General features: G+C 45.1%; 1 protein-coding gene across 1 annotated transcript in view; it reads left to right on the plus strand.

The window, feature by feature from the left end:
* The first annotated feature begins 3562 nt into the window (after positions 1-3562).
* Positions 3563-15245, plus strand: part of GFM1 (G elongation factor mitochondrial 1) — a 61664-nt gene continuing 49981 nt past the window's right edge. The window contains exons 1-7 of the mRNA XM_040349257.1: positions 3563-3700; positions 6246-6398; positions 8321-8453; positions 11819-12023; positions 12129-12245; positions 12442-12592; positions 12683-12837. Coding sequence (XP_040205191.1) covers positions 3626-3700; positions 6246-6398; positions 8321-8453; positions 11819-12023; positions 12129-12245; positions 12442-12592; positions 12683-12837 — 989 coding nt within the window. The 5' untranslated portion in view covers positions 3563-3625. The remainder of the gene's footprint in view (positions 3701-6245; positions 6399-8320; positions 8454-11818; positions 12024-12128; positions 12246-12441; positions 12593-12682; positions 12838-15245) is intronic.

Below are 15245 nucleotides of genomic sequence, written 5' to 3' on the forward strand. Positions count from 1 at the left end.
GAGGGAGCAAGGCTTTGTGACCCCGCATCGCTGGACCGTGAGACAGGTAAGTGTCTGATTTTTAAAAGTCAGCAGCTACACTTTTTGGAGCTGCTGACTTGGGTGGGTGGGTGGAACTCCACTTTAAGGTCAAAACGAGACGGCCATTCCAGAACCTTCACCTTTTTCTGCTGCAACCACTGGGAGGGACAACTTGGCCTTGTGCTTAGGACCATTGTCATGCTGGAAAGTCCAAGAGCATCTCATGCAGAAGAATGCAAATTGTCTGCCAGTATTTTCTGATAACATGCCTTCATCTTGCCATCAATTTTCACAAGATTTCCTGTGCCTTTAGAGGTCACCCCCCACAGTAACGCGCCCGCAAGAACTAACCACCATGCAAGCTTGCTCGCATGAAGGGTGTTGAGTTCTTGTGGGGAGGAGACGAGACAGCCGCCGAGGGACCCCAGAAGACAGGGTTCGGGGCCACTCTGTGCAAAACGAGCTGCACAGTGGAGGTAAGTATAACATGTTTGTTGCCTTTACAACCCCTTTAAGAAACGCACTCACCAAATTGAAATGCCTTGCACTCTCATGCTCGGCATCAACACTTTTAAAGCCACCCGTGTTAACAGTACTTCCGATATCCGACCGTGCACAACAGAAGAGGATTACTTAGGAAGCTTTGTGACCAGGTCATTGCTCTTGTAAATCACCAGATACTTAGATGTCTTTCTGCTATCAGCCTTTTGCAATGCCTGTACAACAGGGTGTGCTGCTTCTCCTTTCACTGTCCAGTCACAGGGTGGAGCAGGTCCAGGATGAACTGGGCTTAGAGGAAGTGGAGCCTTGATGTGTTTAGTATTGCAGATCTGTGCAGTGTGAAACTTCTCCCCTTCAGGAGCTTCTTGTGACAAAGACCAATCACTGCTGCTCTCTCTCCTTGTGCAGGGTGCCCTGCATCCATATTCTCAGCGCTAATTTGTGTTTTATGTTATAGATGTACACTGTTCTCCATAAGGGAATGCCCCTGAAGAAAGGACAAGATCCTGAAACGCGTTGGGCCTAATCTCTAATCAGGAGACTGTATCAGTGTTACTTTGTATCTATTGTATTTTGATATTATTCTTAATCAGTCAATCATAGTGTTGTAATGCACTTATTGACTTTTTTTTATAAAATATTTAATAAATCACTTTATTATAAATTTGGTTCCGTACCTATACCTAGTTGCCTTCAAAGTCCCAACCCTCCTTGGGGGACCCTTTTTTACATATAGTATAACTGAAGGCAATTTCATTTTGGATGGAGTGGAGAGGGATTAGAACTAGGGGGTCGACTGATTATCAGAGCGGCTGATTATTGTGGCCGATATTCAAATTTTTCAAATCGCTATCGGTCACAAACCTAGCGATATTGGTCAGACCTCCTCCCCCTGTCCTTGCAGTCTCTGCCAATCTCTGTCAGCGGTGCGGTGGGCAGCAGAGAGACAATATCATCTCTCACTGCTCGTCTCACATCACCGCTGTCCTGCAGGTGACAGCAGGGCCGTGAAGGCTGCTTTTGGCTGGGTTCACACTACTACACTACTTTCATCCTACTTTGCTCTGTGTTCAATGTTTCCCTATGAGAGCTGTCTTAACTGGTCCTACACAAGTCGGTCGGACTTTGAAAATGCTCCCTGTACTACTTTTGGTCCTACATTGATCCTACTTCAGGCCCATTGAATATCATTGAAGTCGGACCAAAGTAGTATCCTGTTCATGAAAGTAGGATGGATGTAGGACCAATGTAGGATAAATGTAGGACCGATGTAGCAGAGCAAAGTAGGATCAAAGTAGTGTAGTAGTGTGAACCCAGCCTTTGACAGAGCTGTGGGCGAGCAGAGAGATAGTTATGTCATTTCTCACCGCCAACCCATGGAAGTTTACCCGCTCAGACACCACTGGCTGCCAGAAGTAGTTTAAGCAGTGACAAGCTTCATCTGGATTGGAAGGTGACAGTGGCAAGTGACACGCCGCATCTGGGTTGGCAGGTGACAGTGGCAAGTGACACGCTGCATCCGGGTGACAGTGGCAAGTGACACACTGCATCCGGGTGACAATGGCAAGTGACACGCATCTGGGTGGCAGGTGACAGCGGCAAGTGACACGCTGCATCCGGGTGTCAGGTGACAGTGGCAAGTGACACGCTGCATCCGGGTGGTAAGTGACACGCTGCATCCGGGTGACAGTGGCAAGTGACACGCTGCATCCGGGCGGCGGGTGACAGTGGCAAGTGACACGTTGCATCTGGGCGCTGGGTGACAGTGGCAAGTGACACGCTGCATCTGGGCGGCGGGTGACAGTGGCAAGTGACACGCAGCATCTGGGCGGCGGGTGACAGTGGCAAGTGACACGCTGCATCTGGGCGGCAGGTGACACGATTCATCTGGGCGGCTGGTGACAGTGGCAAGTGACACGCTGCGGCAGGTGACAGTGGCAAGTGACACGCTGCATCTGGGCAGCGGGTGACAGTGGCAAGTGACACGCTGCATCTGGGCGGCGGGTGACAGTGGCAAGTGACACGCTGCATCTGGGCGGCGGGTGACAGTGGCAAGTGACACGCTGCATCTGGGCGGCGGGTGACAGTGGCAAGTGACACGCTGCATCTGGGCGGCGGGTGACAGTGGCAAGTGACACGCTGCATCTGGATGGCGGGTGGCAAGTGACACGCTGCATCTGGATGGCGGGTGGCAAGTGATACGCTGCATCTGGGCGGCGGGTGACAGTGGCAAGTGACACGCTGCATCTGCGCGGCGGGTGACAGTGATGTACAAAATATTGGCACCTAATATCGGCTATCGGTCTGAAAGGCGGCCAAACAAAAAATCAGTATCAGTTCTGAGAAAACGATACTGGTCGACCCCAAATTAGAACACCTGCCAGTCTTGATTGCTGTCTGTGCCCCCATTAGGGATGTTCATTATCATTGAAAGTAAGAGACAACCCAAAGCTGTCCCCAGAACATGAATAAAGGGGAAACCTTCCAATGGGCACACTAGTTCTAGTGACAGGCTGAGACCAGTCACTTTGGAGGGATTCCCTATAACTTCCTGTTTAGCTATGGGACAGGAAGTGAAAGGAAATCTCCTCAATGGGCAACAGAGGACAAGAATGAACCTTACAGGGATTATAACTTTACCTGATTCTATTCAAAACAAACGGAAAACATTGTGTCTTTAGTTCTACTATAAATTATTATGGCTGACAATGTTTTAAAAAAATATATATCAGTACTCCACTATTACAGACCCACGTGACCACCTTACCTGATTCCTAGCAGTCACCCCGGTACGATGTGATAGCCAGGGCCCGATGACACAAGCAACTCTTAGAATTCCCATTCTGCCTCTGAAAGTCACGCTGATCTCTGTAGGAGAGAACCATTTCCGGGAGACAGCGACCTGTCAGAATGTGTAACGGAAGAAACGCCAGTGGCCTAAGGTCAAAACAGGACTTCCGAGAATTGGAACGCACACTTCACAAGCCTGTAAAGTGTGCGTTCCAATTACCGGAAGTCCTGTGTTTGACCCTAGCCACCGGCTTCTCTGACTCCCGGAAGTGGTTCTCTTCTACAGAGATCAGCGTGACTTTCAGAGGCAGAAATGGGAATTCTAAGAGCTGCTTGTGTCATCGGGCCCTGGCTATCACATCGTACCGGGGTGACTGCTAGGAATCAGGTAAGGTGGTCTGTGAGAGGGTGAGCTGGTACTTGTAGTTCCACTCTTCCATTAGGAGGATGACAGCACGGGGATACTCGTACATGGGAGCTCTGCTGTGCCAACAGTGTCCTTGGAAGCTGGGCTCCCTGAGGTCTGTGTGTAGCCAGTCCTCTCTGAGCTGCCAGGCTTTGTTTCCTGTTAACTCAATTAACATGCTAAATAAATTCATGTAGCGAGTCCCTGTAGTTTAGGAATAGTGGAGTACTGATATATATATATTTAAAAAACATTGTCAGCCTTAATAATTTAAAGTAGAACTAAAGACAAAGTGTTTTCCTTTTTGTTTTGGATAGAATCAGGTAAATTTATGATCCCTGTAAGGTTTATTTTTGTCTTCTGTTGCTCATTGGGGAGATTTCCTTTCACTTCCTGTCCCATAGCTAAACTGGAAGTTTTAGGGAATCCCTCCAAAGTGACGGAATCCCAGCATGCCACTAGATCTAGTGTGCCCATTGGAAGGTATGTTCATGTTCTGGGGACAGCCTTGGGTTGTCTTTTACTTTCAATGGTAATGGAACAACCAGAGTGGGTGAACATCCCTAATGGGGGCACAGACAGCAATCAAGACTGACAGGTGTTCTAATTTGGGGTCTGTTGATACCAATTTATTTATTTCTGCCCGCCTTTCAGGCCGATAGCCAATATCGGGTGACGATATTCTGTACACCAGTCACCTGCCAACCTAGATGCGGCGTGTCATTTGCCACTGTCACCTGCCAACCTAGACGTGGCGTGTCGCTTGCCACTGTCACCTTGCCGCTGTCACCCAGACGCGATGCGTAGCTTGCCGCTGTCGCCCAGACGCGATGCGTCGCTTGCCGCTGTCGCCCAGACGCGATGCGTCGCTTGCCGCTGTCGCCCAGACGCGATGCGTCGCTTGCCGCTGTCGCCCAGACGCGATGCGTCGCTTGCCGCTGTCGCCCAGACGCGATGCGTCGCTTGCCGCTGTCGCCCAGACGCGTCGCTTGCCGCTGTCGCCCAGACGCGTCGCTTGCCGCTGTCGCCCAGACGCGTCGCTTGCCGCTGTCGCCCAGACGCGTCGCTTGCCGCTGTCGCCCAGACGCGTCGCTTGCCGCTGTCACCCAGATGAAGCTTGTCACTGCTTACGCTACTTCTGGCAGCCTCTCTCCAGTGGTGTCCGAGCAGGTAAACTTCCACGTGCGGGCAGTGAGAAATGACATAACTATCTCTCTGCTCGCCCACAGCTGCGTCAAGAGCAGCTTTCGTGGTCCTGCTGACACCTGCGGAACAGCGGTGATGTGAGACGAGCAGTGAGAGATGATATCGTCTCTCTGCTGCCCACCGCACCACTGACAGAGATTGGCAGAGACTGTAAGGACAGGGGGAGGAGGTCTGACCAATATCGCTAGGTTTGTGACCGACTCCGATTTGAAAAATTTGAATATCGGCCACAATAATCAGCCGCTCTGATAATCAGTTGACCCCCTAGTTCTAATCCCTCTCCACTCCATCCAAAATGAAATTGCCTTCCGTTATACTATAAATCTTCAGAGGTTTACAATGTTCATATATCTTCAGTATTCTCCGTTTGTTGTCTCTGAAAATGAATGTAAGTCATCTGTTGACACCAATCTCTCTGTACAGTTGTTCCCTCTCTATGCATCAGATATACAGTATCTCACACAAAAGTGAGTCCCCCGCCTCCCCTTCCCCTCACATTTTTGTAAATATTTTATTTTATCTTTCTATGTGACAACACTGAAGTAATTACACTTTCCTCCAATGTAAAGTAGTGAGTGTACAGCTTGTATAACAGTGTAAATTTGCTGTCCTCTCAAAATAACTCAACACACAGCCATAAATGTCTAAACCACTGGCAAAAAAAGTGAGTACACCCCTAAGTAAAAATGTCCAAATTGGGCCCAATTAGCCATTTTCCCTCCCCGCTGTCATGTGACTCATTAGTGTTACAAGGTCTCAGGTGTGAATGGGGAGCAGGTGTGTTAAATTTGTTATTTTCACTCTCTCATACTGGTCACTGGAAGTTCAACATGGCACCTCATGGCAAAGAACTCTCTGATGATCTGAAAAAAAGAATTGTTGCTCAACATAAAGATTGCCTAGGCTATAAGAAGATTGCCTATAAGAAGACCCCTTAAACTGAGCTGCAGAACGGTGTCCAAGACCCTAGAGCGGTTTAACCGGACAGGTTCCACTCAGAACAGACCTTGTCATGGTCGGCCAAAGAAGTTGAGTGCACGTGCTCAGCGTCATATCTAGAGGTTGTCTTTGGGAAATAGACGTATGAGTGCTGCCAGCATTGCTGCAGAGGTTGAAGGGGTGAGAGGTCAGCCTGTCAGTGCTCAGACCATATGCCGCACACTGCACCAAATTGGTCTGCATGGCTGTTGTCCCAGAAGGAAGCCTCTTCTAAAGATAATGCACAAGAAAGCCCGAAAACAGTTTGCTGAAGACAAGCAGACTAAGGACATGGATTACTGGAACGATTCTGATTTCTTATTCTTATTTTTTACCTTTTCAGTTACTTCTGAACATCTGCCGGCATTGCTCCTCTGGCATAATTCCAAATGAACGAATTCGCAACATCGGGATTTCTGCCCATATTGATTCTGGTAAAACAACCGTGACTGAGCGTATTCTCTACTACACTGGCAAAATAGCACACATGCACGAGGTAAGATAAGCCCCCATTGGTTATAGTATATCAAAAGCATATCTGGAATGGTTAAATCCCAACTCCGGGCACAGACCCACTGCAAGCTAATTTTGTCCAGGGGATGGAGAAGCAGTTTTACTTACCTGATCCTGTGGTCCCCAATAATACGATGGTGGACTGCCCCCTGCTGTCCCCACATTTATATCCCTGTTCTGGTCTTGATGACGTCAGGATCCTAGAGTGCAGGGGTGTAGAAGCTATGGGGGCCGATCTAGTTACAGGGAAGAGCAGAGGATCTCGTAAGTATATCTCCTTTTATTGTTCCCCTGGACAAAAACTAGCAATTACCCCTTGCAGTGTGGGCATGGAGTCTGGCTTTAAAACCACCTTCAGGTTCTTGGTTTCTTTTCTTTGTCTCCCATGTGCAATTAGAGGAGATTTCCCTTCACTTCCTGTTCCTTAGGCACAACAGGAAGTGAATACATCTCTCCAAATTGCAAACAACCTTTGGTTCTGCTGACCGCTCCGAATTTTAAATTTTCCTTCATTCTTGGTCATAGTGATAGTGGTCACTAGGACAAATTGAAGAGGAGAGTTTCCCTAATAGGGATACATACAGAAGTAAACACCTGACCAGAGTTCTCCTTAACCACTACCCGCCTGCAATGTACTGCAGACAGGTGGCCGGTGTAGGCAAAGTGATGTACTTGTGCGCTGCTCTCTACTTCTGGGTTTGGGGTGTGCGCAGGTGTGCTCCCAGCCGGGATCTGCTGTGAACGTACATGGTGGGAGCCTGTCGGCAAGTCTCGGCCAATGATTTACAGCTGGTACCTGCTGATTGTACACAGCCAAATTTCTGTGTTGACAATCAACACAGAGCTCTGTACAGAGAGAATAATCTCTCCTGTTTCTCATCCCTGCAAAGCAGGGAAGAGAAACTTAGATTTTTTTTTAGTAAAAGCAGCACACTGTACACACATTTTTACATGTTAGGCACTCATTTAACCCCTTTATCACCCTAGATGTTAACCCCTTTACATCCTGTGTTATTAGTACAGTGACAGTGTATAGTATTATTGCTGATCACTGTATTAATTTCATTGGTGATATCAGTGTCAGTTAGTGTCAGATTGTCTGTCGCACTATCGCAGTCTCATTATGTTAAGATGCTGATCACTGCCATTAGTAGTAGTAAAAAAAAAACTGCCACCTCGCCTATCCAAGTATAAAACAGAATGTGACAGGGAGGCCGCAATGGCCTCCTTGAGCATGGGGTTGGGTCACCATTGCGACCCCTGACGCTACACCACCTGTGGTTGGGGGGGGGGGGGGGGGAACATATTTTAACTATTTGGTTTTCATACTCCCAAACTGCAAATGTAAATGAGCCTTTACTGTTTTCAGCCCCCTATAAGGCTGCTTTCACACTGATGCGCTGTGTTTACCTGCACCACAGGTTAGCTGCAGTTTGCCAGGCTTCCAATATGTCTTGTGGTTATGGTGCACTTTCTGAAAGCGCAGCAAAACGCCTGCATTCAGGAGTTTTGGTGCGTATTCAGAAACCACACCAAACCCACATGGAATAATAGTGTGCTTCCCTGGTTTGAGGTGGAGGGCCACATCAGAGGGCTGCGAGGGCCACAGGTTGAGCACCCCTGATGTACACCATAGTTTGTAGGTACTATGACTTTTTCACAAACCAATCATTATACACTTATTAAGATTTTCTTTATTGCGGACATGTAGCAGAATACATTTTGGTCAAAATTTATGAAGAAAGAAGGCAATAAACAGAAATCTGCTTGCTTCAAATTAGATTTTCTCTTATTGTTGGGGGGACATAAGGATTTGCCCTGTCTATAGAAAGCTAGAAGTTGGACTATTCACTCCAATCTAGTGCCTCTGGAGATGTTCAGGTAATCAATTCTCTTCTCTTGCAGGTAAAAGGAAAGGATGGTGTTGGCGCTGTTATGGATTCTATGGAGCTAGAACGCCAGAGAGGTATCACCATTCAGTCTGCTGCCACTTACACCATGTGGAGAAATACCAACATTAACATAATTGACACTCCAGGTATGTTCTGTGGCCAAGACCAAAACTCTATATAATGTGTTTTATGGCTTCAAGGGGCATAACTTTTGTTGGCTCTATTGCCCTCTATTAACAGTATAACTGGTATAACCACTTTCCAAAAAACAATGCCTAAGTAAGGAATGGCTATAGCAACTCAAATGCATTTTTATATCTTTGACCAGTTTGATTGCTTACTGTGGGTTTCTGTGCTTCACCTATTGCTAGGTTTCTGTGTTTTTTGTTTTTCTTTTTTAATCTATTTTACCCCCAAGTTGTTACCAAAATCTGTTTTCATAAAGTCTGTTGTTACCGACCCAATTTTTTTTTTAAACTCCTCCTTAATGAAATATTCTTGGTACAAGTACACAATTATTTTGTTTGGAGCTTTGATTCTAGAATTAAAGCAAGTTGTCATTATTATCTTTCTTTTTTTTTTTTTTTTTTTTTTTTTCTTTTTTCTTTTTTATTTCTCACCCGTAAATTTCAACACCCTAATGGCTTGTTTATATATGCAACTATATTGTTGCCTCACAGTGAGTGAATTGCTTTTCAGAGGGTATTTGACAGATGGAAAGTCACCTCCTCTCTGCCTGCTTTGAACCACTGTACTGCAATTGTGTACACTGCACATGGTTGTGGCTCTAATTGTTTACTTGAATGGGTTGCATTTGGTAGCAGCCTTTTCATTTTTGCTGTAGCTTAGATATAACCCTTAGCGGCTACATTGCTGTGTTTAGGTGAGTGGTTGGGAGGCTGTAAAATTGTGATCCAATGGCCTGCTTTTACTCTCTCTCTCCTCCCTATGTTCATGGCCACCCAGAATGAAAGATTGAATGTACTTAAGGTTCACTTGTCTTTTTCCCATTTAGGGCCTAGTCACAGATCTGTGTAACTGCTGCCCTCCCTAGCTTTACAAGCTTACTTTCCCTTTGACCTTCTGCCACAGGATACAGGTAGCAAAGAAAAATAAGTGGTATTTACAGTACCTGTATGGGGAGCATTGGTGGTTGGCTGCCCAGATAAACAGCACTGTCTCATGGGTGCATTGAGAGAGTCCTTATCTCTGTGTAAGTACTGACCTGGAGCTTACACAGGGTTTGCTATCTTGTGGCTGAAATGAGTGATGTGAGTGTAAAAGGAAACCGAGTATGGGGTAGCTGGGAAGGGTAGCATACAGTGGGGGAAATAATTATCTGGTCACCTGCAGATTTTGTAGGTTTGCCCACTTACAAAGAAATGAAGGGTCTATAATTTTTATCATTGGTGTATTTTAAATGCTAGACAGAATATCAACCAAAAATCCAGAAACAAATAAAATACAAATGTTATAAATTGAGTTGCAGATCAGTGAATAAAATAAGTATTTGATCCCCCTACCAACCAACAGACTGAGTACAGTATGTATTCATGTGCTAGACAGATCAGTCCTGTCAATTTAAGTAGGTGCTCCTAACGACAACTCCTTATGTGGATAAAATAATCCTGTCCACAGAATCTTTCTTCCATTATTCTCAAATAGAAGAAATGCAAAATAACCATCAGTCGCCCTCGGTCTGGAGCTCCATGCAAGATTTCTCCTTGTGGGGTAAGGGTGATGATGAGAAAAGTGATGGATCAGCCCAGAACCTCACAGGAGGAGCTTGTGAATGATCTCAAGGCAGTTGGGACCACAGTCACCAAACAAACCTTTGGTAACACAATATGCCGCCATGGATTGAAATCCTGCCCCACCCGCAAGGTCTCCCTCCTCAAGAAGGCACATGTACAGGCCCATCTGAAGTTTGGCAGTGAACATCTAAATGACTCGGAGAACTATGGCAGACAATTTGCATTCTTCTGCATTAAAGCTGAGCATGAGATGCTCCTGGACTTTCCAGCATGACAATGGTCCTAAGCGCAAGGCCAAGTTGTCCCTCCCAGTGGTTGCAGCAGAAAAAGGTGAAGGTTCTGGAATGGCCTTCTCAGTCTTTTGACCTTAATATCATCAAGCCACTTTTGGGAGATCTCAAATGTTTGCATGAGCTGGAGGCATTTTGCCAAGACAAATAAACAAATGGGCAGCTATACCACCTGCAAGAATTTGGGGCATCATAGACAACTATTACAAAAGACTGCAATTCTGTCATTGAAACTTAAGGGGGCAATGGACAGTATTATAGGGGTTGTAAACCCTCAAAGTTTTTCACCTTAATGCATTAAGGTGAAAAAAACCCTGTTATGCAGCAGCCTCCCCCCAACTGGATCAAGCACACCAGCTCCGGCCAGTGTCTTGTGTCCTGATTGGATAGATTGATAGCAGCACAGCCATTGGCTCCCGCTGCTGTAAATCAAATCCAATGACGTGGGGGCAAGTCCTGCTGTCTGTGTCCATAGACGCAGCAGCAGGACATGAGCACGCACCCCCACAAGTGCCCCAAGGTCAGAGCGGCTCGCCAATGGGGTCCTCAAGAAGAAGAGGAGCACAGCGGAGGGACCCCAGAAGAGGAGGATCGGGGTCACTCTGTGCAAAACTTACTGCACAGAGGAGGTAAGTATAACATATTTATTTAAAAACGACCCTTTATGCCGCGTACACACGATCACTCCATCCGATGAGAACGGACCGTTGTCATAGGTTAACCGATGAAGCTGACTGATGGTCCGTCACGCCTACACACCATCGGTTAAAAAAAACGATCGTGTCAGAACGCGGTGACATAAAACACAACAACATGCTTTTTTTTAACCAAAGGTTAAATAACCTATGGGGCCAACACGATCGGTTTGGACCAACTTCAAACGGTCCATCAGACCGTTATCCTCTGGTTAACCGATCGTGTGTACGAGGCCTTAGTGTTCCTTTAAAAACTGAGGATGTGCAGACTTTTTAACAGGGATCATTTCATTTGTTTACTTGTTGCCATGTTTTGTTTTATGTTTGTGCCATTCTGGTATGACCTACAGTTGATTATGAATCCCATAAAAAAACAAAGAAATGTGTTTTTGCCTGCTCACTCGTGTTTTTCTTTATGGCACGTACTGTATATTACCAATTCTCTAAGGGTACACAAACTTTTGCGCTTAACTGTATCTTAAAATGAGGATGTCACGTTTATTATTATTGTTATTATTATTTTTACTTAACTTTATTGTTTTGCTCACAAGTGCAGTAAAATGAATGAAAGAAAGTTGTATCTCATCACATATTTACTGCTTAGAGTTTTTCAGCAGTTTTTGTTTCTAAACTTCAGTCTGTATTACATTTTAGATTGTATTTTTTGGCTGTGAGCACATTTTGCTTTCATAATTTAATCTTGCTTTGATGTATTACTTGGTGTTGATATGTGAAGTTAAATTTGTTTGCCTTTCCTGGTTATGTCTTCTAGGTCATGTGGATTTTACAATTGAAGTGGAGAGGTCACTGAGGGTATTGGATGGGGCTGTCCTTGTTTTGTGTGCAGTTGGAGGGGTTCAGTGCCAAACTATGACAGTTAACAGACAGATGAAGCGATACGGTGTCCCCTTTCTAACTTTCATCAACAAGCTCGACAGGCAAGGCTCCAATCCTGCAAGGGCCCTACAGCAGCTCAAGTGAGTATCACTGAATGTTTTGTATCGATTTCGGAAGAGATCATATAATGTAGAAGTCATAGGACCCTGGCCATTTTTTTTATTTATTTTTTGTTTATACAACAGGTCCAAACTGAACCACAATGCAGCATTTGTCCAGATTCCTATTGGACTTGAGAGTAACTTTAAAGGTGTCATAGACCTCGTTGAAGAACGAGCTATATATTTTGATGGAGAATTTGGGTATGTATAGTTTGCAAAGTGTTTTCTCTATCTTATTGTTTGCATTTGTAGAGATAAGGAAGCAATTGGCTTATTTATTATTATTGGGCCATAAGCAACGATGTGCTGTAAGCCATAGCATCAGATATAAACCTTTTATGTTCTCACTGTGCTTAGACCACCACTGTAATAAATATGCTCTATAATATTCTTACAGGCAGAATGTGCGATACGACGATATTCCAGCTGAGTTCAGAGCAGAGGTTGCAGATAGGCGACAAGAGCTGATAGAAAGTGTGGCCAATTCGGACGAAATCCTTGGAGAGATGTTCCTAGAAGAGAAAATCCCATCTACTGCTGACTTAAAGGTGGACCATGGAAATTAATATGACTGTCTTTTTCCCTTTTTTTCATTTTCTTGTATATGAGGAGACTAACATTCACTTTTTTTTCCTCAGTTGGCCATCCGAAGAGCTACACTGAATAGGGTTTTTACACCTGTTCTGGTGGGAAGTGCCCTAAAAAATAAGGGTGTCCAGCCCCTGCTAGACTCTGTATTAGATTATCTTCCAAACCCCGCTGAGGTGTCCAACTATGCCATCCTCAATGAACAGTAAGTCAGGGTTAGATAAGTTATAGGTTATGTTTCTGTGCATTATTGGCAATAAAATGTTGAAGTGTAAATTGAGGGCACAGCCAAGGGTGCTGTTCTTTTAGGAAATCTTTGTAATTTTTAGTTCCTAGATGCATTTCCCAAATAAACATTCATCAAAAAGCTTGGAGATTAAGAAGAAAATCTTAATTTCTATGCTAGGTGTCTACAGCATTAAGTCAAAAACTGGCCATACAACTAGCAGGTTGAAGGAAAAAAACTGACACGATTCCCCCATCCACACATTTGAGATGAATGTTATTGTGTTCTGTCATCAAACTTAAAGCGGAGGTTCACCCTTAGAGAGCACTTTTTAGCCTTAGATTCCTGCTCGTTTTGTCTAGGGGAATCGGCTATTTGTTTTAAAATATGATCCGTACTTACCCGTTTACGAGATGCATCCTCTCCGTCGCTTCCGGGTATGGGCTGCGGGAATGGGCGTTCCTTCTTGATTGACAGTCTTCCGAGAGGCTTCCGACGGTCGCATCCATCGCATCACGATTTTCCGAAAGAAGCCAAACGTCGGTGCGCAGTATAGAGCCGCACCGACGTTCGGCTTCTTTCGGCTACCAGTGACGCGATGGATGCGACCGTCGGAAGCCTCTCGGTGGACTGTCAATCAAGAAGGAACGCCCGCTCCCGAAGACCCATATCCCGGAAGCGACGGAGAAGATGCATCTCGAAAACGGTAAGTACTGCTCATATTTTAAAACAAATAGCCGATTCCCCTAGACCAAACGAGCAGGAATCTAAGGGGAAAAACATTTTTTTTTAATAAATGGGTGAACTCCCGCTTTAAACTGATCAGCGCTGCAAGTCTATAGCCTGTCATGCTGATCAAGCAGCTTTTTTTCAACAGAGCGGTTGAACAGAAGTCATCCAGCAGATCAACTTCTGTTTAAGCATAGTGGCTGTACATGGATCGAAATTTGGCAAGTTCTTGCTGATCAGACCAAATTTCGATCCACATAGAGCCAGCTTTACAGTGGTGTACATGAAGGCAGAATTTTTTTTTTTATTTCTTGGCTGCTTTTGATTGGGATTGAAAATCTGGGGGAAAAAAGGCACCAATTTCAATTGATATGCAAAAATGCATACACAGTTTGAACATATTTATTTTATGTACTATTATAGTAATTATTACACACATTTCAGGGAAAAATGTGTGTGTGTGTTGGGCTGGCCTTGTGAGGACTGGCAGGTTATGCTTCATGAATGTTGGATAAAGAGTATCTAAATTCTAGAATGAAAACGTAATAACACATGGCAACTTACCTCTTGGGGGTGGTGGTTGCATTGGCTTTCTTGAAGCTAATGGAGCACATTCTGTGCTTTATTAGCTTCAATGGACTAGTAAGACATCAGGAATCTAAAGGGAGAACCTGTAACAGTCTTACATAGGGGACTGTTTATCCCACATGTGATATAAAAAGTTTAGTGAGAAAGTTACACAAGCACTTTCCCCTACATACATGCACATATGGGGGGCCTCTGCAAGCAAAATCATTAATTGTGCTACAAATGTTACATATTGTCCTGCACATGAGAGTGAGAACAATAATTCTAAGGCCATTATTCGCAGTTCACTCCAATCTAAAGACCAGTAGGGACATTTAAAGTGGTGCCTATGAAGAATTTAAGTTATCAAAGTTTGCTGTCGTTTCACAGGCACGTTCAATTTTAAGACTTGACTTGTTGGGTATTCGTTGTGATATTTGGGGGTTTCGCTCAAGTAGTTAGTGCTTTACAGTGATATTAGACCAGCCAGGAAATGCTGTATTAGGGCGCGTGGCTCACTTTTATTTAAAGAAGTCCCACTGTAACTTACAGTGTTATCTTCGCAGGGGTTCCCAACACCACTCCGTACCCCTAAAGCAAAATGACAGTCTCTGGGCTTCTTCTTGGAGTATCCCAGCTCCAGCTTAAAGCTTTAGGCATCATGTCGGTTCCTCCTAACTGATTCACAGCACCACTGTACTCACGTTTACAATCTGTACCTCCCTTTCGCCCTGCTGTACCTGCCCACACCCAGACCTCGGGGCAGGGAACCTTCTATTTCCTGGGTGGAGCCTTAATGCTAGGTCCTTAATTTTAAAAGGCTGTCTACACCTGCACACACAAATCTTGGACCAGTATTAGAGGCTTCTTTCCTCTCAAAACATTTCAAGCCTCTGGACCCCAAGCTAAGATTTCAAAAAATGAAAAGCCAATTTTCTTGACTCTGACATGCTGGAGCCCTTCAACCTGCATCCACAGTAACCCTGTGTAATTTTTATTCTTACTAACACAGTGGCAGGGTCTGGCACTGTTAGGCCTCGTACACACGATAGGTTAACCAGAGGACAACGGTCTGATGGACCGTTTTCATC

Source organism: Rana temporaria, chromosome 4, assembly GCF_905171775.1.
Source record: "Rana temporaria chromosome 4, aRanTem1.1, whole genome shotgun sequence".
Taxonomy (NCBI): Eukaryota; Metazoa; Chordata; class Amphibia; order Anura; family Ranidae; genus Rana; species Rana temporaria.